This window comes from Petromyzon marinus, chromosome 22 (genome assembly GCF_048934315.1).
Source record: "Petromyzon marinus isolate PM22_M1 ecotype Great Lakes invasive population chromosome 22, UKy_Petmar_22M1.pri1.0, whole genome shotgun sequence".
NCBI classification, from domain to species: Eukaryota; Metazoa; Chordata; class Hyperoartia; order Petromyzontiformes; family Petromyzontidae; genus Petromyzon; species Petromyzon marinus.
Window position 1 is genome coordinate 20,832,297 of NC_133688.1, and position 23,480 is coordinate 20,855,776.

General features: G+C 53.9%; 2 protein-coding genes across 17 annotated transcripts in view; one reads left to right on the forward strand and one right to left on the reverse strand.

Annotated features, from left to right (window-relative positions):
* The first annotated feature begins 1,385 nt into the window (after positions 1-1,385).
* Positions 1,386-23,170, forward strand: ZZZ3 (zinc finger ZZ-type containing 3). Of its 2 annotated transcripts, none has more exons than XM_032958626.2 (11): positions 1,386-1,542; positions 3,523-5,027; positions 5,392-5,530; positions 6,047-6,197; positions 7,574-7,947; positions 8,483-8,584; positions 10,573-10,668; positions 12,727-12,909; positions 13,027-13,161; positions 18,161-18,261; positions 18,349-23,170. In XM_032958626.2, the coding sequence occupies exons 2-11, from the start codon at positions 3,580-3,582 to the stop codon at positions 18,494-18,496; spliced, it is 2,877 nt and encodes a 958-aa protein (XP_032814517.1). In that variant the 5' UTR covers positions 1,386-1,542; positions 3,523-3,579; the 3' UTR covers positions 18,497-23,170. The 2 variants fall into 2 exon arrangements, with proteins under 2 accessions (XP_032814517.1, XP_032814518.1); XM_032958627.2 differs by having other exon boundaries at positions 12,730-12,909.
* Positions 22,833-23,480, reverse strand: part of LOC116944829 (adenylate kinase isoenzyme 1-like) — a 31,812-nt gene continuing 31,164 nt past the window's right edge. For all 15 annotated transcript variants that reach the window (XM_032958594.2, XM_032958592.2, XM_076068851.1 and 12 more), the window contains one exon: positions 22,833-23,469. In XM_032958594.2, the coding sequence (XP_032814485.1) occupies positions 23,401-23,469 (69 nt within the window). In that variant the 3' untranslated portion in view covers positions 22,833-23,400. The remainder of the gene's footprint in view (positions 23,470-23,480) is intronic.

Below are 23,480 nucleotides of genomic sequence, written 5' to 3' on the forward strand. Positions count from 1 at the left end.
AAACGACTCGTCGGAGACGCGAGTTTTCCCTCAGAAAAATGCCAAATAATTTGAAAAAAACTTGAACAAAAAATTTCATCGCAAGATATTTATCTTGCTCAGAACATAATGTTCCCGAAACAAGCTCACATTAGCTCCCAGTTAAACTACAAATGTGTTGAAGACTTCCTAAAAAACACGGAAGATTGAGGTTGAAAATGTTCCAAATAAAAGATTGAGGGTTTTGTTTGTAACGTGTGTTTTTAAACATTTTAAACATTAGCAATCAACAAGAAGCTTACATTTGTTCTCAATAAACTAAATTATTGGAGAGATTTAAACGAGCGACCAATTAATTCCAAACGTGTGTGAAATTTTGTTTATAAAAAAGAGTTTTAAAAAATTGTTCCTCTAAAATAAAAAGCAATTTGTGTTCCCAAAAGACAGACATTGGTTCCCAACAAAGCAAAATGTTGAGATTTGAAACGAATATTGAGATGTCTTGTTCAATATTGACCTTTGTCTACAACAAAACCAAGCAAAATAGTGAAGAATTTCCAAGTTAGAGATTTGCATTTTGTTTCCAACTAAGGACTGAAATGAACACAAACTCAAATCTGTTTTCAATAAAACAGCAAATAATCCGCTAAAACTAATTTTTAAAAATATTTTCCCTGAGAAAAATATAGATCCCAGCCAAGACAAGTTTCTCAAAAGTCTCAAATGTATTCCCTCCAAAAAGACTTACATTTTCCAACAAAACTAAATATTCTAATTTCTAAAAAGGGACCATTCCCAAGCAAAAGTCTGACGCTTGTTCTTAACAACAAAAACATCTACTTTGAAGTTGTCAACATTCCGTTTGTTATGATTAAATTAATTTACACCCACTGCCACCAAAAACAAACCGACCGTGTACCCCCCTCCCCAACACACAAACATTTTTAATTCGTCCCCTCATCGATTGGCACATTGATTATTTCACATTTGTTGTCATTAATTTCCCCTCAGTGCGCGCGACCAACAGAGGCACCGTGGCAGTGGGCCGCCTCCCGCCACGGTGCCCCCCCCCCGCTCTGCCCCCCCCGCTCTGCCCCCCCCCGCTCTGCCCCCCCCCGCTCTGCCCCCCCCGCTCTGCCCCCCCCGCTCTGCCCCCCCCGCCCTGCCCCCCCCCGCTCTGCCCCCCCCCGCTCTGCCCCCCCCCGCCCTGCCCCCCCCGCTCTGCCCGCCCTGCCCCCCCCGCCCTGCCCCCCCCCCCGCTCTGCCCCCCCCCGCTCTGCCCCCCCCCGCTCTGCCCCCCCCCCGCTCTGCCCCCCCCCCCCGCTCTGCCCCCCCCCCCGCTCTGCCCCCCCCCCCCGCTCTGCCCCCCGCCCTGCCCTAGCCTCCCCCCCCCCGGGCCGCCATGCGCGGCGCAGTGCATGCTGGGAGGCGGCGCGGCCTGTGCCACTATGGCTTTTGTTCCCGCGTCTCCTCGCTGAGCTGCCCGCTCGCAGCAGCCGCAGCCTCCTCCTCCTCCTCGTCGCCGCCCTCACCTCTTCTTGCTGTCGTTCTCGACCGTCTTGGGTGAGGTGACCCGCGCGTCGCGGGGGCCAGAAGCGGGACGACGGCGAGGAGGAGGGAGGGAGGCGGCCGACGCGGCCACCTCGAGGGTTTGGGGAAGGGGGGGCGCGGGTGTGGAGGGCGGGGAGGTGGTGCGGCCTAGCCTAGCCCCGGGGATCGGGGCGAGACCACGGGCTCGGCTAGCAGCGCGGCAGGGATGGGGCGCGCGGAGGGCGGCAGGGTGGGGGCGGTGGTGTCAGGGGCTGTGCATGGAAAGGGTGCGAGTGAGCAGAGTAAAGGTGCATGCTGCGAGACGTGTGGAGTGCGGTGGGTGCGAGCTGTGAGTGGAGAAGTCGGCACAGTGTTGGGGTGTGCAGAGTGGGGTGTGATGGGGGGGGGGCGCGTGTTCCACGTGAGCGGTGTTTTGGTGGTGTGAGTCGAGAGGTGTGGATGTTCTGGTGCGTGTGCATTTGGTTGGTGTTCGTGGAGCGCGTGGTTTGAAGGGGAGGGGGATGTGGCATTAATCTGTTGTGTGTTTTGTGCTTAAGCGTGCGTGCACGTGTGGGTGATAAGGATGTACGCGTGTGGCCGATGCGCATGCAACCGTGTGTGGTGCAGGAAGGGGGTTCTTGGGTGTGTAATTGTGCCAAGCGCCGCCAGAAGAGCCTCACTGAATCTCGAGGCTCCTTTTCAGGAGGATACTGGTACTCTGGGATGTTTGGCCAATTCCATAAATGATTGTTTCGCTTCATGTGGGAAGAAACTGGAGAACCCAGAAAGAACTCGCCACGTATGCATACGAGGGGGGTAACACTCAAAGCTCAGCACAGATAGATCTCATAATCCACCGAGACACAGCGATATATTCTGACCACTTCACAGTTCAACCGTGTGACACCTGGCACTCTGCAATCAGTCTCCCATCCAAGTACTAACCTGGCTACGACATTAGCTTCATTGCTCTTACAAGACCCGGTGCATTCAGGGTGATTTGGTGGCGAGTATCGGCAGTGGAAGGCTGTAAGTGGATATTTGAGTACTACATTTGTCAAATTGAATTATGTGTCCTACTAAATGTAAACATGTGTTCTGCCACGCTGCTGCTATTTTTACAAGTACAACTTGTAAAAGTGACGTGTCATTTCTTTTTCAGCGTAACTAACACCCCAGAGTCATGATGAAATTCTGTTTTGGCGTTAGCATCTGTGCTGGTAATGGCATACAATCAAACATTTGTATTAAACCGTTTAGGTAGTAAGTAGTGTATGAACAGTACAATTGTTAAAATAAAATCATTTGGTACCATTATCACTTTTTATTGTCCTGAGGAAACTGATGATTGAGTGTGTGCAGGTTAATGTTCGACTATTTTTCATGGAAAAAATAATGTTAGTTGCGGGTAATTTCGGCATCGTTTTGATACATTAGTCCAGCATTCCTCACAACGGCCAAGGTGTCCTTTCGACAATTTATGAGCCCAATCAGCATTTTCGAGCTGGCTTCTTAAACTGGTGACATCTGGGCCAAATGTGACTTGTGGAAGGCTCTTGGAGTGGCCTGCCAGGCTCTGGTTTGCTTGGAGATATAGCTCACAAGAAGAGATACACATTGGTGAGATGACAGATTAACAAGACATCGAGGGTTGGAGAGAGCTGTAGACAAGAGATAAAGATAATTGGTGAGATGAACAAGAGGTAAACAAGAGATAGAGGTGAGAGACCTGGGGTGGTGTTCACCTTTCGTTTGGCTTATGAAGAGCAACTGTTGGAGGTCAGTTGTAAATTATTTAGACATTCATTTGCTTTGTGTAAGAGTCTGTGAATAACCTGAAGTGGTCACATGTGCAGACGTGACAATGTCACAACACCGCGCGATGCCATAACATGAGGTGGCGCGCAAGCACATGCCGATTAAATCATGTCGGCCTCCGGATAAGCTCTAGCGAAAGAACCCTGTTGGTGATGTCTGTTCTTTACAACCCTGATGTCGTCCCCGACCCCGCAGGTTCAACATCTGTGTGAGCGGCGCGGACTGCAGCATGCTGACGGCGCTGGGCGGGAGATGGCCGCTCCAAGACCACAGCGCCTGACGCGCTCCACCGCCAGCGGCGGCGGCGCCAACGGCCTCGACGACAATTTCTGCGGCCGCAGCCTCCGCAACCGCACCGTCAGCTTCCCTCCCCCGGTCCCGCCGGTGCCCCCCTCGGTGCCCACGCCGCCCGTACCGGTCTTCGCGCCGCCGGCCCCCGCACCGCCTCCCCCCGGCGAGGACGAGGCCTCTCAGGCATCCAGGACGACGCAGGCCGCCGCGGCGGGGCCACCGCTGCCGGCGCCACCGCCAACGCGGTGCAGGCCCGAGTCTGGGGTGGCGCCAGCGGCCACGGGGCCCGGACCGGCAGCCGGAGCCGGAGGCGGAGCGGCTGGGGGGCGCGACGGCTCGTGCTGGACCCCCGGGACACGCAAGCGCACGCCTTCCTCCAAGGACACGGAACTGTCGCCCTCCTCAGCTGCCGTGGTGGCGGTGGCGGCGGCGGCGGCCGTGCCTCCGCCGGTGCCCAAGCGAGCCAAGCGCTGCTCTCGTTCGGAGACCATTGAGCCGGCGAGTGGGGACAGGAAGAAGGAGGCGCTGCCGATTACCCCCGGTGTGTGCAGCGGCGGAAAAAACGCTGGAACAACCGAGAATTCCATCCAGGATTGCGCCAATGATGATGATGATGATGACGAAGGCAGTGGCGGTGGTAACAAATGCGAGGCACAGGACAATCTGCTGGTCCGCTTGGACAACGGTGGCCTGGACGCTGTGGAAAAGGCCAGCGCCACCCCCGTTGCCAGCGCCGACAACGCGGAGACCACGAACGGATGCGATAGCGACGCGCAAAGCGCATTCTTGGTGACGGGCGAGCTGGTCTCTGAGTTGAGCGAGCTCGCGAACGGGGGAGCCAGCATTTGCGCCGAGCCCACACCACACCTCGCGCCCCCCTGTGCTGCGTCACCACCAGTGGGGCTGTGCGTGGAGGAGGCTCACACAGCTGGTACGAGTGCCACGACGGCGCACCAGCCCCACAGTGTGAAAGCACCAGCCCCGGACCATGTGGGCGCGGTCACGGAGGGATGCCCAAGCTCTCCTGACCGACAGCAGCAACCGTGTAAAGCACCTGGAGTCACCGTGGTTGCATCTCCCGCTACCACCGCCGCCCCTCCAGTAGCTCCCAAAACGCCGCTGAGGACTTCGCCGCGAAAGGGCAAAGGTCGGCACGCGGGCCAGGCGGCTGCGGCGGCAGACAGTGTGACCGGAGCACCGCCCGGTCCTACCGAGATGCCGCAGAAGGCGGAGGGGGTGAGCGAGGCGACTTGTGCGATGGTGGCGCAAGCAGAGGCCTGCGGGAAAGTGAGCAAAGTGCAACCGGCGCCGGAGGTAGAGGAGCCGGAGGAGGAGCAGGAGGAAGAGGAGGAAGATCCGGATGTGTATTACTTCGAGTCGGATCACGTGGCCTTAAAACACAACAAGGAGTGAGTTTGCTGGGTCACGATTGGGTGGGTTGCTCGCAGAGATTAATGTGTGCCGTGAAATCTTTTTTATTTCATATTTTGATAGAAGTTATATTGCACTTGCGCTATCTGCATCATACGTTGAGTTGCAGACGTTTCCATTGGAAGCAGTGCAATGCTCTAACATCCATGAGAAAATTGGTAAACTGCCTAGTGACATGATCCAGTATCAGGTCACTTTTTTCTATACTTTGTAAATTGTTGTCATTGTATGACAGTCGCACGAACTCCTGTGTCAACTTCCGTTTGTTTACTCTGGTGCATGTGGCGCGCTGCACTGATCATCCCTCTTAACGACCCCGTGCCATGTCTCGTCCCCGGGCAGCTACCAGCGGCTGCTACAGACCATCGTGGTGCTGGAGGCCCAGCGAGCACAGGCCATCCGCGACGTGGACAGCATGACAGCGCAGCAGCGTGCCGCGCTAGCTGACCCCATCACCTTCGTACAGCAGATACAGAACAAGGTGCGTGGGCGACGACGGAAATCTTGTGCCTGCGTTCGTCGCTGAGCTCATTAGCACGGCTTATAATGATTGAACAACTTGGCCAAGTTTCTGCAGCTCTCCACATCCAGTATACCCCTCAATATGGCCGTGGCGACTAATCACATTGCACGTCCCAGAGTTTAGCGACCTGGAATCTATTCGGTGAAATTACTAGCTCCTGGGACTGTGAGTCTGCAATGAAAGTTCCTAGCCTGGCGCATGTGCTGCTGTAGATGCATCACAGCTGTTGTTGTCGCCACGTGTGTCCAGGAACGTTTTTGGTTGCCAACCCGGTCACTCGTAGGACCACTCATCTGCCGTCAAAGTGCACATAGCCTGACACAAGTGTTGCAGTTGTCTTTGTAATTGTTACGCGTTCCCCACATGTGTATACAAGCGGATGGGTGTACGGACCACTCGGAGGGCAAATGCATTCCTTATCAAGAAAGCGCACCTAGCCTGGCACTAGCAACTGTAATTGTTGTGCGTTCCCAGGAACCTCTGGGCTTGCCAACACCGCAAAGGGTGGTGCAGCTGCCTCCGCTGGCGTGGGACCATTACACGTCGGGGGTCGCCGCCTTCCCCATGGAGGAGGCCTCCGGCAAGAGGCACTGCACACGCAGACTCAAGCTCAGCTTCGACAAAGGTGGGGCCTGGTCAGGGGCGGAGCCAGGATTTTGACTTTGGGGGGGGGCTTACTTCAATATTCTGAGATATCCAGTGTATGTTTTCCAATGGACGCCACAAATGTATAAAACAAATTTTATTGGATTTGAACGCGGAGTTTATTAATAGGTCGGAGCCGCTGATGTGGCTAATAAGTTCGAAAGGCAAGCAGCCTGTTCAAGCAGCCTGCAGGGCAGCACAATGTGGCAGCCGGATATCCGGTTATCCCGATTACCGACTTTCCCAAAATTTTAGGGGGGGCTAAGCCCCCCCCCCAGCCCCCCCTGTGGCTCCGCCCCTGGGCCTGGTACACCATTGACCCTAGAGCCACTGGCCCAACACATGGCTTTCCGGTGCCACACAAGGGTGGAAAATGCGAACAATGATATTCTTGATGACTTTTAAATCTAAGTTACAAATATGTGCAATAGCAAGGTGAGGGGGGAAGCTTTTTAAATGTGTATGTTAAATATCTTTTGCACCGTATGTAGCCAACCGTGCTAATCAAAGCAATACGTTGTTCAATGAGGCGACCCGATTAATGTTTGATTATCAATTTTGGGAAAAACTGACTGTGATATGAAACATCTACAGAATAAAAATATCCAGTGTATATAATACATACTATGTATGATAAGATTCGTGCTAAGGCACATACCCTATAAAAACAGCAAATTTTATAATGCAAAAATGGTGATAAATGGCTGTGCCTTTTTGGCAAAGGAGATAACATTAAATTATCACGCGTGACATCACCTTGTTGTCCGGCATGAAGCGTAACGTTATTATCGCTAAACATTTCCCAGGACAAATAATATTCTGTTATTTTCATGCAGCATCGTCATTTATGCAGATTGCATCTCAAGACGCTGTAGAATTTGTAACGGGCACAGATTTCGCACGGGGGTGTGGAAATCCGCAGACGGGCGCTTGGGAAGACGGCCAGAACCGGGGAGCAAACGCATGTTTGAAAGCGAGATATAATCCATGCGTGAGCGTGAGTATTCTTCCTGGTTTGTTTTGCCCATGTATCTGTGTGCATGTGTGCGCAGGCAGTGGGGAGCGGTTAGCACGCTGCGCTACGAACCCTACGACCCGAGTTCGATTTCCGCTCATGGCTAATAACTGTGATGATTATATTAACTGGTCCTGGGCCTCCACTAGGTCGACTCAGCCTTAAATGAGTACCTGGTGCAATGTGTAAACATCGCCACTTGGGAGATGAAGGTGGCCGGGCGTGGTGCTGGCAACCCACCCCCTCGTGTGCCTTGATCGACTTCATAGGTGCTCGCTCGCAGCACTTGCCCCATCAGTCTATTAAGGCTATACGGGGGATCTTGGTCTTTGTGTGCGCAGGCTACCCAATACGCCCGGCAAGTCCCCTTGACGTGTCCAAACGGAAAGCGTCCATCGAGGGCCCACGGGAGGCCGAGGGCGAGGCCCAGGGCGTGCCGAAGTTGTTCCCGCCCCTCGCCGAGGCCGCCAGCTCCTCAGCCGCTCTTCCCCCTAACAGCAACAACAACAACAGTGGCGGCAGCAGCGGCAGCAACAACGTCAACAACATTTGCAGCAACAACAGCAACAGTGGCAGCAACAGTGGCAGCGAGTGCAGTCTGGGGGGTGACGGGCTGACGCCGGGGTCCTCGCACATGGGGCTCGTGGTACGGGGACGTCTGTGCGAGGGCCAAAAGCCTGAGACGTTCAACCAGCTGTGGACGGTGGAGGAGCAGGTACGCCAGCCGCCAGCATACGTATGTCACACCTGCTGTCTCTGTCTGACCCACCAGCCTCCTGTCTCGCCTGCTGTCTCATCGTTGCACCTATCAACCAGCTCTCTAATCCAACAGCATAGGCTCTTACTTGCTAGACTGATCCCCCAGTCTTGCTGTCTGACCTCCCACCTCTTAACCTGATTCGTCACCTCCCACCTTGATCCCCCATTCTCAATATGAGCTCCTGTTTCCTAATCTGACCCTCCGTCTTCCACCTTATTCCCCTCTCTAATAGCCTCATCTCCCACCTCCCAGCCTGATCCCCCGTCTCCCAGCATGGTTTTTTCCCATCTCCCACCCTCTAGTACCTCCCAATATACTCATCCCATCCACCAGTACACTCCTTCAGCCACCAAGTGCCAGCTGTATTCTTGCTGCCTCGGCAGTAATTGAGGAGTGGAGCACAGGGCGTGTGGGAGAGAGAGAGAGAGAGCTTGCATTGTTTCCCTGGCGATGGTAACCGTGGCGATGGTGACCATGGCGACCGTTGCAGAAGCGGCTCGAGGAGCTGCTGGTGCAGCACCCGCCCGAGGAAGTGGAGGCTCGGCGCTGGCAGAAGATCGCCACCGCCCTTGGCAACCGCACACCCAAGCAGGTGTGTGTGTGTACAGAAGCACGCATGTGTATCTACCCACGCACGTGCATGTACGCAGACAAATACAAATGTCCCCTGCGTAGCCTTTAATACACTGTTGGGACAAGTGCTGCTAGCGAGCATCTGTGAAGGCCTGAAAGACACGCGAGGGCGTGGTGTGGCTTGCAGGCACCACTCCCTGGCCACCTTTGTCTTCCCAGGCCTGATTATTGTACGTTATATTCGGGGAAGCCTCGGACTGGTGCGAGTTTAGATATCACTCGCCACTGATGCCACGAAATTGAATTCGGGTCGCTGGGTTCGTGATGCGGTGTGCCAACCACCTCGTAGGTGTGAGCCGATGCTGTGCAACTGTAGCGATTGGGTTAATGTGTAAACGTGCAGCCCTTGTGTTGATCCACCGCTGGATGAGGGCATGCCGACATCATGTGACTCGCAAGGTTATTTGACCATACTTCACCACGCTGTTCGTTGGGGATAGATAAAGGCGGGGAGCAAAGGTGTGGAAGCATCGTATATATTATGTATGTATGTGTACCGTTACACGTGATGCATGTGAATGTAAATGTTCTATTCGAGGTTAACATGATTACAAAACAGAGCACACACGCATTTAATAAACATGAATTGGACCAGGAGTCTGCATTGATTTTTAATGGGTTCTGCATATGCCTGCACAGCGGGTTGTTATGATGACACGAGGAAGACAATTTCCACTCCACGTCTAAACTCGCTGCCCTGTGCCTGCAGTCGCATTACCATAGCATTCCATTTATGTCTGCAGTATACGGAGGAGCAAGCACAAAAAAACAAAGACGAAGATCCCCCATATAGCCTTTAACAGGCTGTCGGGGCAAGTGCTGTTAGTAAGCACCTCTTAAGGCCGGCACGGCACACGAAGGGGGTTAGGTAGCCAACACCATGCCCAGCTGCCTTTGTCTCCCCAGTGCTGAAGTTTAACACACCGCACCAGGTCCTCATTTAAGGCTGAGTCGACCTAGGGGAAGGCCTAGGACCGGTTCAGATATTCGTCACCGGTGTTGGCCGTGAGTGGGACTCTTGAGTGGGAGTCTAACTCGGGTCACCATGTTTGTCGCTCAGTGCGCTAACCACTTTGCCACTGCTGCTGCTTGGGGAGGAGTGTCACAGCGGTTTGTGTATTGCGCTCTTACCCTGGCAACCTGAGTTTGATTCCAAGCCAAGGCTAACATTGGCGGCGAGTGAATGACATTTGAACCGGTCCTGGCAGAGCAACCCCCCCCTCCCACCCTTTCACCATCCCTCACTGACCAGCATGGTAAAGTATGGTTAAAAAGTTGCATCACTGACACGGCCTCCACTACCAGCAGTGGATTAACAAGGGGCTGTGAATTATTATTGTAAGCAGTCGTATAAAATAATGATAGCCCAATGCAGGACCCCTCTGAACAAGAGATTGAGACTCATAAAGTATTAAAGCTTTCGTGACTGCATAAAATTACTCATTGGTTTTTTCGGTAAAGTCACGTATGTAGAAATACAAGAAAAATTATATTAAAACAAAAAACAATCACGACGTTTCGATCACAACGCAAGTGATCTTCATCAGGTGTCAAGAACAAATCACGGAGGTAAATACAACAAAAAGATGAGAGACGAGAATTCAACAAACTTGAAAAAACATTCATGTTTTTTCAGGTTTTTTGTTGTATTTACCTCCGTGATTTGTTCTTGACACCTGATGAAGATCGCTTGCGTTGTGATCGAAATGTCGTGATTGTTTTTTTGTTTTAATATAATTTTTCTTGTATTTCTACATACCTGACTTTACCGAAAAAACCAATGAGATTGAGACTCCTCTGTGAGGCTTGTATAAATTAATACATTACATTCCTACGATCACTAGGGTTGTAAAGAGAGGGAGAAAAAGTGAAGAATACAGTGAGAGATGCGTCGCGCGTCTGTGTTGTGACTGCGGCTGCGCTGGGGCTTCCGTGTGCTTCCTGCAGGTGGCCAGCAGAGTGCAGAAGTACTTTATCAAGCTGGCTAAGGCCGGCCTGCCCGTGCCCGGGCGCACTCCCAACCTCTTCATGTACACCAAGAAGGTGCGCTCGCAAACCGCGGCCCAGCCCCTGCCTGCTGCCGCTGCTTCCCCTACACTGCGCCTTGCACCACTCACTCAGCCGCACAACTCGGCTGCACCACTCACCTGCACAATTAGCTGCAGTGCTCAGCTGCAACACTCATGTGCAGCACTCAGCTACACCACTCACCTGCACCACTCAGCTGCACAACTCACCTGCAACACTCACCTGCAACACTCAGCCGCACAACTCGGCTGCACCACTCGGCTGCACCACTCACCTGCATAATTAGCTGCAAAGCCCAGCTGCAACACTCACCTGCAAGACTCGGTTAAACAACTCACCTGCACCACTCAGCTGCACGACTCAGCTGCACGACTCACCTGCACCAATTGCCTGCACAACTCACCTGCAACACTCACCTGCAACACTCAGCCACACAACTCAGCCGCACAACCCGTCTGCAGCACTCACCTGCACAATTAGCTGCAATGCTCAGCTGCAACACTCACCTGCAAGACTCAGCTAAACAACTCACCTGCACCACTCAGCTGCACGACTCACCTGCACCAATTGGCTGCAATGCTCAGCTGCAACACTCACCTGCAAGACTCGGCTAAACAACTCACCTACACCACACAGCTACACACTCACTTGCACCATTCAGCTACAACATTCACCTGCATCACTCAGCGAAACCACTCACCTGCAACACTCAGCTGCACCGCTCAGCTGCACCGCTCATTTGCAGCACTCAGCTGCAACGAGTCGGCATTGTTGAGATCCTCGGTTTGAGCTGCCTGTGATTAAACCGGCTTCTCAAGTGTGGCGAGATATTGGTGTCAGCCTGGTCACCAATGACCACTAAAAAAAAACCATGATTAAATTTGTTCCTGCACTCGTGTACATCATCATCAGCATTGTTAAATCCAATGCTGAATGAAGGCGTACCCACGTTGTGTCGGTCATGGGCATTGTTTGCCCATATTTCACTACGCTGGTCAATGTGGGTTGACTAAGGGAGGGCCCAGCACCAGTTCAGATATCGCTCGCCACCGAATTTAGCTGTGGCCAGGAATCGATCATTGGTTGCTGAGTTCATAGCGTGTCGTGCACTACACTGTGCCACTGATCCACCACAGTTCTGCACATAATTTGGCTACATTACAAACACTTAGAATTAAAAATATCAGATTGACCGCCATGTGACAAACATTACTCTGCCTGCAGCAGGGTCAATGAAAAAGTGCTGCCCTCTACTGTGTAGACCAGACATCGCTTAAAGGGCTCGGTCATATATCCGCTTCTGCGGGCCGTTCTCCAACACACGAAGAGGGTGGCACTGCTCGGCAAGTGGGTTCCGCATCTCGTGATGACACGACGGCGGTGGCGCAGTCGTGGCCAAATTGGGGAAAGCCACAAAACTAGTTCCACAAAGACCCACTGTGCCCCGTTAAGCCTGTGCTGTGCTGCGTTCCCGTGAGCTGGAGTCACCGCTGTTACGTCTGTGAGCATCAGTCAGCCGAGTACGTTAACTCGTAGCACCTGAGGCTGTCCTCTGATCTCCTGCCAATCATCCTGATCTGTTAACGCGCAACGCCCAGGGCCGTCTCGCTCCGTCTGCCAATTACTCTGTCCATTATTTAGGCAGGTAGTGATTCGTTGATTCATTGCTCACAGTCACGGTCATCATTGCCATCAATAATGGCCTATCCACTGCTGGATGAAATAAAAAAACAGGGATAATGTAAGACCCGTGTAACCTTGGGTTTAAACGCACGTTTATTGTTTTTCTGTGTAGAGTGAGGGCGAAGAGGTAGAAAGCATCGTCTGTTGTCACCGCTGCTTAACAATCATCGTTTAAATTTTGATTTAAAGCTTTCGTGACTGCAGTAATTCATATTCTTAGTTATTTCGGTAAAGTCACGTTGAAGGGAAACAATAAAATAATAAAATATATATAAAACCAATAAATAATATATTTTATTATTTTATTGTTTCCCTTCAACGTGACTTTACCGAAAGAACTAAGATTATAATCGCCGTTTACTTGGCAACGTGTTTGTGCTGCTCTACCAGCAGCAGGGCCCCAGCCGCCGCCACCACCCGCTCAACCGCCACCTCCTCAGGCCGTCGACATTCATGAGCTCCCACCACCCGCCCGTCTACATGGAGGAGGAGGAGGACGAGGAGGGTGACGAGGGCTGCATGCACGGCCTCGTGGGAGGCCGCATGGGGGCGACCGTTGACGACGACTCGTCGGTGAGGCAGCGGCAGAACCGCAACCCCTGCCACGTTCACCAAATTCTCCGGAGCGGAAGACGCCCCCGCCGGAAAGTAAGACGCGCGTCCGTAACTCTGCCGTGTGTGCGCCGTCAGGACGAGGAGGGAATCCCGCCGGCGCTCAGGCTCACGCCCGAGTACCAGGAGCTGGTGCAGCTGAAGCGCCTGCGCAGGCAGAGGCTGGAGGCGATGCAAGCGCAGAGCGCGTATGTGCAGCACCACGGATACAGGGTAACTCGCACGCAACAGACGCATGTGAACACGGACACACGCGCATCTTGACACACACGTGCAACGACAACAACAACAGTCAGACTTCGCCACCAAGTGACGGCGACGTCACCAGGCGCTTGTGCCAGGCTAGGTGCACTTTGAGTCACGCGAAGTGTGGAAGTCTCGCGCTGCTGCCAGGAGGAGGAGGAGGACCCCAGGTGTTGTTGGATGACTGGCCGAGATAACTGGCAGACGCACCACTTGTGCTCCCCACTGCGCCAGCATTCACTAACACAGTGTCACAAGCACTCTGCTAGACGTGCTATTCACAGTTACGGGAGTGCGGTTGGGGAGGGGTGGGATTATCGGGCGTCAGTGAAGGGTGCCGATTGCTCTGCGCTGGAGGCTTGCTGTTCCGTCTCCCGTTCCCCAGTTACAGCTGAGGTGTTGCGCGGGCGTGATCGGGGGCACTTACCAGCTGCCCCCCGTACATCTTTGTCGTAAATACCCAGGCGCACGGTCGCACGCACGCATGCACATACGCGCGCGAGCACGAGAGAGACAGAGAGATGGCGGTTGAGTTTTTACTTTACTCGCCGTCAGCCGCACGCCCATCCGGGCGAGGTGGCCCCAGCCGCCGGCCAATCTCTCAGTCAAACGGCCGCCTCCCAGGGGGCCTGCTGACATTTACACGCTGCACGTCATCGTGCCAGGGGCAGTCATGGTGGTGGTGGTGGTGGTTAGAAGGAGAAGTACCGTATTCTCCTGTTTTCTGAAGCGAACGGTGGGGGGGAAGGGTGTCTTTTAGATAGACCTATGTACGTGGCCTTTTTATGTGATGAGAATTTGAATAACTGTATTGATTTCCAGTCCAGTCAACAACTTTATTTTAAATTAGTCCACCGTCGCCTGGTCAAACAGGCGGAAGACCAAGTCTGATTCGGATATCGCTCACCACTGATGCTAACCACGGCCGGGAATCGAACTCGGTTTTACCCAGTTCGCAGAGCACGCCGAGGTCATGTAGTACGATCCCCGGAGGAGATGGAGCGATGCGACCAGCTCGAACGCAGGAGCGGGATGAATTGTGTCCTCCATCCAGCAGTGGATTGCCTATGGCTGACGACGATGTTGGTTGTCAGCAAGGCAGTGTGTGCTGTGCTGTGGCAGCCACTCACAGAAACTTGCGGGGTGCAGATAAAACCATTGCTGGCGCTCCCGACAGCAGGGGCGCCTGCGCGAGCGGCTGTATGCCGGTGAGGAGAGGGTGACGCGGGTTGCGTGTGCCCTCGGGCACCGATCGTCTGTTCTTGAATAATGAGACCAGGGGAGGAGGAGGCGGAGGAAGAGAGGAGGGGGCAAGGAGGGGAGATGAGAACTGGGGAGGAAGAGGAGGTTGAGGTGGGGAGAATGAATAGCTGGAGGAGGAGGGGGAGGGGACAGAGCCCTGGAGTGGTGGGGGAGTGGTTGGCGCGCTAATGGCTCGTCCATATGCAGGCAGTTCTGTGTCCTCCGCCATGCCGAGTGCGTACTCTCCATTGATCCCTCGTCATCGTGCCTTTTTTCACCCTTTATTCTCACAGTGCACACACACACACACGTACACACACATAACAAACCGGTGAAACCTCCCGGCTAATGGATCTTGTGGAATAGGACCCACATTTAATTTCTTCAAGCGCGTAACAAAGTGTGCCCCTCGTCAACGGCTCATGGGAAATAATTGCCTGCCAAGACCATCCCGTTCACCGCTTCACCCACGCCTCTCCCCTCGTTTCATTCTCTTTCCTCTTCATTCTCTTTGCATCTGGTCCTCGGCCTGTTTATCCATCACAAATCTTCCTCTCTCTCTTGCTCTCTCACTTGCTCTCTCCTCCCGTTGTCTCCGATTCACGAGTGGTGCCGCATCGTTAAACGCGGCTGGACTTGAGAGGCGCGCGACTCATCGAGTCTCGCCGACGTCTCCTCCCGCTGCGGAGGTTGTCACCGTGGTGCGGATCTCCCGTCCGCTTTTTGGGCTAAACTAATTATTTAGTGACGCTGCTGCTGCTGCTGCTGCGATGGCAGCGAGTGGTGTACAAGCACAAGCAAGAAAACGCTCAACATGCTCGTCTTTAAAAACAGTCTGGCCTTAAAAAAATGTTCAATGGACAACATTTCGGTCAATGGCCCTTCTTCACAGCAAGGCCGAAGAGGTAGAGTTGGCTTTTGACGATGTGCGTTTTCTTGCCAAGGTCACGGTGTTATTGACGAATGTGTTATTGGGTTGTGCGCCACGCGGTAAGCCCCGGAGCCCCTGCGAACGGTGCCTCACGCCACTGCCGGTGAAAGGGCCTCCACTCGGGGGAGCGTGAGAGAGCCCCTCGAGAGAGGGGGTTTGGTTCGCTCCTCTTCTTGGAAGAGGTGGGGAGTACCCATACTTTACCCTACCACACGCTACCTGCTGCAAGTGACTGCGGTGCAACCCGTTTATACCGCTGGGTGGACAGGGGCAGGGTGGTGGCGAGGGGTGGGTGAAAGGGGCGGATTGAAGGAATTTGCACTGTTGTTTTAGCTGCTGCGCCGGGAGATCACCTTCATGTTAGCTGGAACACTCGGTCCGGTCCAGTGAACTCTTGAATCCAAAAACATCGTCTGGTTTGCGGAGAGACTAACAATCACACTCCTCCATAACTACCACCCACTCTGTCTCGGTGATAGAAAAGGTTAATTATTCAGGATTAATTTCAGCCGGAACTGTCTGGGGCTGAGTTACAGAAAACATTTACCTACTCCCCTCCCCACCCCACTCTCAGGGAGGTTGTAGGTTGTGGCGATTTAGTGGGGGGGGCGGGGGGGGTGCCGGTGAATATTCCCTGAGCAATGAAGCGCCGTTTTTGGCGATGGTGGTGACGAAGATGACGATGAATAATTTAGAATACAAATCGGCTTGCGAGGGTCGCCGCGTGCGATGCAACGCGCAGCACGTGGCGCGAGCAGAGCGTGGTGCGATTGATCTCCGAGGGACTGCCAGCCTACCCCTCCCGCGGGGGCGAGCGGGCTGCGGCACGAGGCGAGCGTGTGGGAGGAGGATTTGTGCCCTTGGCCACCGCCGCTAATCCCCCCCTCGCTCCCGCCCCCCGCACGCACCCACGTGTGGAGCCGCCTTACCACCGAGGCACCCACGCGAGACAAAGACACAGATCCGCCCTGTAGCCGTGAACAGACTGCCAGGGCAAGTGCCGTTAGCGAGCACCTTTTAAAGTCGGCCAGGTCGGCACGGCGCATGAAGGGGGTGGGTGGCCAGCACCACGCCCGGCCGCCTTTGTCTCCCGAGTAGTGATGTTTGCACATTTTAGGCTGAGTCGACCTAGGGAAGGCCCAGGACCGATTCAGATAATCGTCACTGATGTTGGTCCTGAGTGGGAATTGAACTCGGGTCGCCGGGTTCATAGCGCAGTGCGCTAACTACTTCACTCACACGGACACACATAGAAACGGGGAAACGGACACACTGACACACACGTGGACACAAGATGTACACACAAACACAGAAAGACACACATGGACACGTACAGACATGCACAAGCATACACCCAGATACACATGTACACCCAGATACAAAGACAAAGATCCCCCTTATAGCCTGAACAGACTTTTGGGGCGAGTGCTGTTCGCGAGCACCTGTGAAGTTCGGCACGGCACACGAGGGGGTGGGTGGCCAACACCACGCCCGGACCCCTTTGTCTCCCTAGTGGCGATGTTTACACACCACACCAGGTACTCATTTGAGGCTGAGTCGACCTAGAGGAGGCCCAGGATCGGCTCAGTTAACTGGTGTTGGCCGTGAGCGAATATTGAACTCGGGTCACCAGGTTCGTAAAGCAGTGCACTAACCACTACACTACCGCTTTCCTACCCACATACATACAAGAAAACCTCCGAATTAGAATTCCGTGTCTGAGCGAGACTTGTTCAGCTGCAGCTGACCGGGGTCAGTCTCTGCGCGGAACGCTCCAGGCTGGATTCAAAGTGACTCATCACTCATCGTAGCAACGGAAATGATTTCTCGCCACCGCCGCCGCTGCTACCGGCCGTCACGTACATCTCTCTCTTTCATGTTATCCTTGTTTACTCGTTTACGGATGAATATCGCGAGACGGGTTGAGCTGTCTTTTTGATTTCCAGCAATAAATCAAACGAGATGTAAGATAATTAATTTCATGTGTGTAATCATAATGAATCATTGAGTACATTTGGTGTTGGCGCTGTTGTTCGTATTGCACAAGGCCGTCACGACGGAATGCGCTGCTGTGTTTAGTAGTTTTACAGTTGGGGGAGACGTCTAATCCCAATCGAGTAATTTGTGCAGCAATTTTTTTCAAATTTGGCAACTGCCACGCAATAGATTCCTCGTTTCAATCGACATCAGGGGGATCTGTAATTTCCACTGTGAAGCAGATGGCAAATATCATTAGTTGAACATATGTTTGCAAATATCATTGTACGGTTAACATACACGCTGCACCAGGACAGCCTGCCGGTTTAAAATCGTGAACTTCTGCAACGAGCGGCGAACACGCTAGTGCTTGGCCGCGTAACTTCCCCAACGCGTTCCGGGAAGCGAATCCAGGCTGTTGCAGTGAGAGGGGAGAGCCGAATCCTCACCACTATGCCGCTGTGGGGAGTTATTCAAAGAGAAAGAGCGACCCACGGAATCTCACGGCTCTTACCCTGTAGCTACATGCTCAGGCCATGTGTTTATATTTGAGGTTAAGTGGCCGTGGACGAAACAGTGGGTATGTCCGTGTGTGAGTGCGCGTTGTGTGTGTGTGTGTATGTGATATGACACTTCACGTGGGGTCAAAGTGCACATAGCCTGGCACAAGAGCACTTAGCCGTAATGACATCACCACCACTTAATGGCGAATGGCAGCTGTTGTTGTTGTGTGCTAGTGTGTTGCCATACTGGATTTGACCCCTCAGCGGTATGTGTCTTTCTGTGTGTGCGCGTCCGTGTCTTCGCGTGTGCTTGCAGTGCGACGCGTGCGGTGCGGAGCCGATCCAGGGTGTGCGGTGGCGCTGCAGCGAGTGCCCCAGCGATCGCACCGTCGACTTCTGCGACTCCTGCGCCGACTGGTGAGTTCCCCGTTTGCTCGCTCGCTCACTCGCTCACTTTTTCACTCGCCTGACGACCCCTCTTTAACGCGACGCGGTGTGTTGCAGCCTGTACGAGACGGACTCGCACAAGGCGGCGCACAGGCTGGAGCCCGTGTACCGCGCCGAGTGTGGCCTCCTGGACCGAGACTACTGCATGGCGGAGAGCGGCAGCTACAACTACTTGGACCCCAACTACTACCCGGCCAACAGGTGAAGGGGGCGGCCACGCCCCTCCCAAGCCACCTCCGCCGCAAACGCTGGAGGGCACCACCCCACGGCCCCCCCACCCCGCCCGACCTGCGGAGTGTGAGCCGCCGTGACCTGACCCGAACTCCGACTGGGACTTTAACTCCCCCCGCCTCTGGCGTCAGCTGTTCCGCAACGCCTGCGCGGCCGTCGCTTCGGTCGCGCTTGTTGCGGTTGTTGCTGTTGTGGTTGGCGGTGGGTCGATGTTCTCGGGCCCGCGTTGACCAGACTCTGGACGCCCATCTGGGACTCGCGCTCCGCGTGGTTTCGCCCGTTTCCAGCGACCGCGCAGCCGTCGCTCCGGTCGTGGCGGTGGCGGCCGCGGCCGGACAGAAGTGGCCGTGGTTGAGGGACTCGGAGCACAAACCTCGGTGGTCACTCCGAAGGTGGCGAGCGGGCGGGCAGGCATGTGGGCGCTCGCGTGGGCGCATGCGCGAGTGTGTGGAGTTCGTTTTTTTTCATGGGGACTCAAGTGTGTGTGAGTGCGTGAGTGTGAATGGAGGGAAAATCTTTACGCGTGAACGTGTCTTTGATGTGTTGTGGTGTGTATATGTATATATTCAGTGTGTGTTACGGAGTGTATGTATGGGTGTGCGTTGTTGTCTATATGTGTTTGTACATAGCGTACGAGTGGGGGTGTGTCTGTTTGTGCGTGTGTACGAGTGAGCGGTGTGCTGTACGGTGTGTGTGTCGTGTATATAGCGTGTACGAGAGGGCTGTGTGAGTGGGCGTGTGTGTGTTTGTGCGTGTGTACGAGTGAGCGGTGTGCTGTGTGTGTGTCGTGTATATAGCGTGTACGAGAGGGCTGTGTGAGTGGGCGTGTGTGTGTTTGTGCGTGTGTACGAGTGAGCGGTGTGCTGTGTGTGTATCGTGTATATAGCGTGTACGAGAGGGCTGTGTGAGTGGGCGTGTGTGTGTTTGTGCGTGTGTACGAGTGAGCGGTGTGCTGTGTGTTGTCGTGTATATAGCGTGTACGAGAGGGCTGTGTGAGTGGGCGTGTGTGTTTGTGCGTGTGTACGAGTGAGCGGTGTGCTGTACCGTGCGTGTCTCGTGTATATAGCGTGTACGAGAGGGCTGTGTGAGTGTTTTGTTACTCTTCTCCATGACCGAGAGGCTACTCGGAAGCCTTTGGCAGTAAACTTGTGTTCCGATTGTACCTTTTATACGACGCAGACATTCCTTTGCTGTGGGCTTTGTGTGTTCCTCTCCTCGGTCTCGCTGCCTCGACGGGCGATTTCACATTTCGTTTCGCGTCATTTCCGAATCTCCTTCGCTCTCAGTGTTGTCAAACGAGGTGTTACGGCCGGTGATGACTACACTTTCCCCGTCTTTCTCTCTCGCTTCATGCGCTCTCTTCGCTCATCCCACGCGCTTCATTAATCCCCAATTACCCCTGTACGTTCGCTCCCCCCGCCCGCTCCCAGGCTTCCCCTCTCCTGCATCTGCCCAGCAGTGTTTTCGTATTGTCTGAAACATTTCACTCGCCGTCACGTTCGCAACTTGTGTACCCATTTTTCACCGGCGCGTCGGAGCCGAGCCAGCGCGGGGGACCCTTGCGGCATGGGGTGTTGACCGCTGACTTCGTGCCGTGCTGAGCCGAGCCAGAGCGCTGGCCTCGCAAGACATCCGAATGTGGCCAAGCAGGGCCAGTGACAGGGGTGATGATGATGATGATGATGCGTCCGTTATACGCAACATTGGTCAGTTCGATTGGAGCGTGGTGTCACCGTGCCGTCTAGCCGAAACTCTCATCGTTTACCGGCATGTGACGTTAGCGGCACGGCTCGAAAAACAACCTGGCACCCTCCTGAGCCGCCCAGGACTGGCTCGGTATGGCCACGGCACGGCTCGGATGTGCGGTGGAAAAAAAGCGGTGTTATTACGGAGAAGGTAAAAATCTGTGGAAGGAACTGCTTCCTTCGGGTGACGCCTTCAGGCTCCGGTCGGAAGGAACGCGATGCACGACAGACGTAGCGTGGTTAAATTACATTCCTCGGCCACTGCGCGCAACCGTCGGTATTCTCCAAAAAACTACAAATGATCGAGGTTTCTTCAAGAAAGACTCGGCCCAAAACAGCTTTTGTAGACGCGTACCTTTGCCCTGTGTCCCGGGCTGACCGACACGAGTTCCAATGTACACTCGCGAGAAAAACTTTAAATCGACTTTTTGGGATTGGCACCATAGTAGTAGCATCCTAGTGACACCACTGCTGTGATTCAGCCCATCAGCTCTCTTGGGGTCGATAAAATGACTACCGCTTTGTGGGTAAGCCGACGGTGGTTGTCCTATGGATAGACTCGCCCCCACCATATGAACCTGGAATTTCCATTGGTCGCTTGGCCGCAAACAGGATACGAGTCCCATCTCAGTGCTCATTTGAGCGACGTTTCATTTGCCCGCAGTGAACTATTGTACTGAAACAGTGACGTTACCGGAAGCCCATCTAAAAGTCACTCTAAAGTTTTCTTCTCGCTAACGAAGCCTCGGACTTGCGCCGGACATGCACGGGCACACGCCCGCGGAACGTGCCTGCACGGTAGCCGCTGTGTTCGTTTTGGGCTGCGGCTCCCGCTGACGACGCTTTCTCAGCAGCTGCCTCCTCGGTAGCCCGGGGCACTTGCCCCAAAACACTTGGAAGGGGTTCAGCTGCCTTAGGAGCTTCAGCGCCGCAGAGTCGTGCATCCCGCGTGGGTTCTCACTATCGCCACAACAACAGGCGGCTACTGCTGCTGTTGCCGCCAGTCTTCGGGTATTTTTGTTTATAACCCGCGGTTGTGATCAGTCCAGACTCTGGGTTAATGAGTTTTGTCGCGTGCGTATGTGTGCGCGAAGTTCTGTGAAGGTGCCATTGCTTTGGTTTTTTTTGCCGGCCACACTTTGCGCAGTTGCGCACTGTTTATTTAAAACAAAGTATAAATTGAAATTAAAGTATATTGAAAAAAGTGAATATGAATAACATCTTAAGAGTTTGAAATTGTACATAGAACCTTTGTATGAAAACTGACCGTGTCCCTCCGCTTAGCGGAGTCTCTGTGAGTTTCGGGCGCACATCCCAGCCAGCCACCCCTCCTCCTCCCCCCCCTTCCTAACCCATCCTAATTTTAAAAAAAGAGTTTAAAACGTGTTAAAGAGGGAGAGCGAGCGACAAGGAGCTCACGAGTCCAGGGGTGGCTGCCCCGGTGCCACCCGGCACGCAATGGGCTTGCCTGCCTTCGACGATGGGCGGCGCTGCGGTGCCAAATACCGCCGCTCTGAAGCATACCGTTACAGCCAATCGGGTGGCCCGATCCCTTCGCGTGTCCCGATCCCTTTCTTCCTATATGGTTATGAGCTACGCCCATGAGCCTGCCCCATCAATGCTGCTGCTACTCTGCGTTGGGGTTTCTCGCGGCTGTGTCAGCCGCGTGGCTCCTCCCCCAGCGCGTGTTCGGGTTTTAGCGACGACGCCCGATGTTTCGCCCCCCGCGCGCTGGGGGAGCTTCTTCAGGTAGGCAAGCAGGCACGTGGGGCGAAACGTCTGACGTCGCACCGAACGCGTGGTACGACCAGAAAATGCATTAGGACAGCCGCGCTATTCTCCGGGGCGACAATCGTGAAGTCATTCCTGCTGCGTTTTTTTCCTTCAAAGAAAAAAAAGACAATACTTCAGCCAATCGGCTTCTGCTAACACTAACTGTACTGGCCACCTTTGCCCATATATAGTTATACCATGCCGCCCTCGTCACGCCCCCTTCGGCCACACCGAGTTCCGATTGGCCGTGACTTTGTTTTTGAGAGGTGGCAGCGGTGTTTGTGACTGGCAGAGCTTCCTCTAGCGTGTTGCGTTCATTAATCGTAGCGACCATAGCGACGTTTGTACAGCACTAGACATGTTTATATTGTCACGTGTAAAATAAAAAAAATCTGAAATAAAGAAAACATTTCAGCGCCTGAGCGTAAAAGGAAACCTGCGACAGCGTACCGCGTGCGTGGTTTATGACCGAATCGTGAGAGTTCATTCAGGTCAAGGTGCAGCCCTGCAATTGCTGGTGCCAGGGCCCCCGTGAGTGGGAGCTCTCGAGAGGCCATCCAGAAGGGTATTTTGCCCACTCTTCCATGCTGGAAAGAAATTTTGAAGAGGTGGGAACCAGGGGATTGAATAAAAGAGACCTTCACGCGCCTACACTGGGACCAGGGGATTGAATAAGAGACCTTCACGAGACCATACTGGGATCAGGGGATTGAATAAGAGACCTTCACGAGACCACACTGGAACCACGAGATTGAATAAGAGACCTTCACGAGACCACACCGAGGACCAATGTTTGTGTATAGAACAATAAATATCCTTTATTACAGAAACTCCGAAACGCAGTGGAGGCGGTAGAGTTAAGACTGTCGGCAAAATTGTCTGAGGTCGCGTCTGGAGGCCGCTCGGAATCTGTTTAGGGAGGACACGGGGAAGGAAGCGGCGCCAGATGATTCCGACGGGTGCGTTGGCACGCTGGCGCGCGCTCGGAGCAACAGCAGACGCTGAGACCATAAGATGGACGGTTTTTAATCTATGCTGATCTTGTACGGACGATGACGGTGATGATGACGATGATGGTGGTGGTGGAGATGACGATTATGATGGAAGCCATACGTGATCGTGTTGATGATGGTGGTTGCGGTGGTGAAGATGATGGTGATTAAGACAATGCTGATGCCAATAGGGTTGATCGTGATTCGATGAAGGTGATGGGGCGATGACGATGATGACAAACGATGAGATAGTGCTTATGCTGACGATAACGCCTCTCGGCAAGACGGTGGCAATAGGGATCATTCTCGTTGGATGGAGCAGGTGATGACGATGATCTGGGTCGTCTTCCGAGTTCGTTGAGACGCCGCTACTTCAGGGAGTCCAGCGCCTTGCACACCTGGGCAAACACCTCGTCCGGCGAGCCCTCGGCGTTGATCTGCCCAGGGG

Excerpts from the sequence above, each read along its gene's own strand:
- ZZZ3 (XM_032958626.2), top strand. The coding sequence starts at position 3,580 with ATGGCCGCTCCAAGACCACAGCGCCTGACGCGCTCCACCGCCAGCGGC. Across the intron at positions 8,585-10,572 it reads GCAACCGCACACCCAAGCAG|GTGGCCAGCAGAGTGCAGAA; the intron begins GTGTGTGTGTGT and ends TGCTTCCTGCAG. Across the intron at positions 13,162-18,160 it reads TGCAGCACCACGGATACAGG|TGCGACGCGTGCGGTGCGGA; the intron begins GTAACTCGCACG and ends GTGTGCTTGCAG.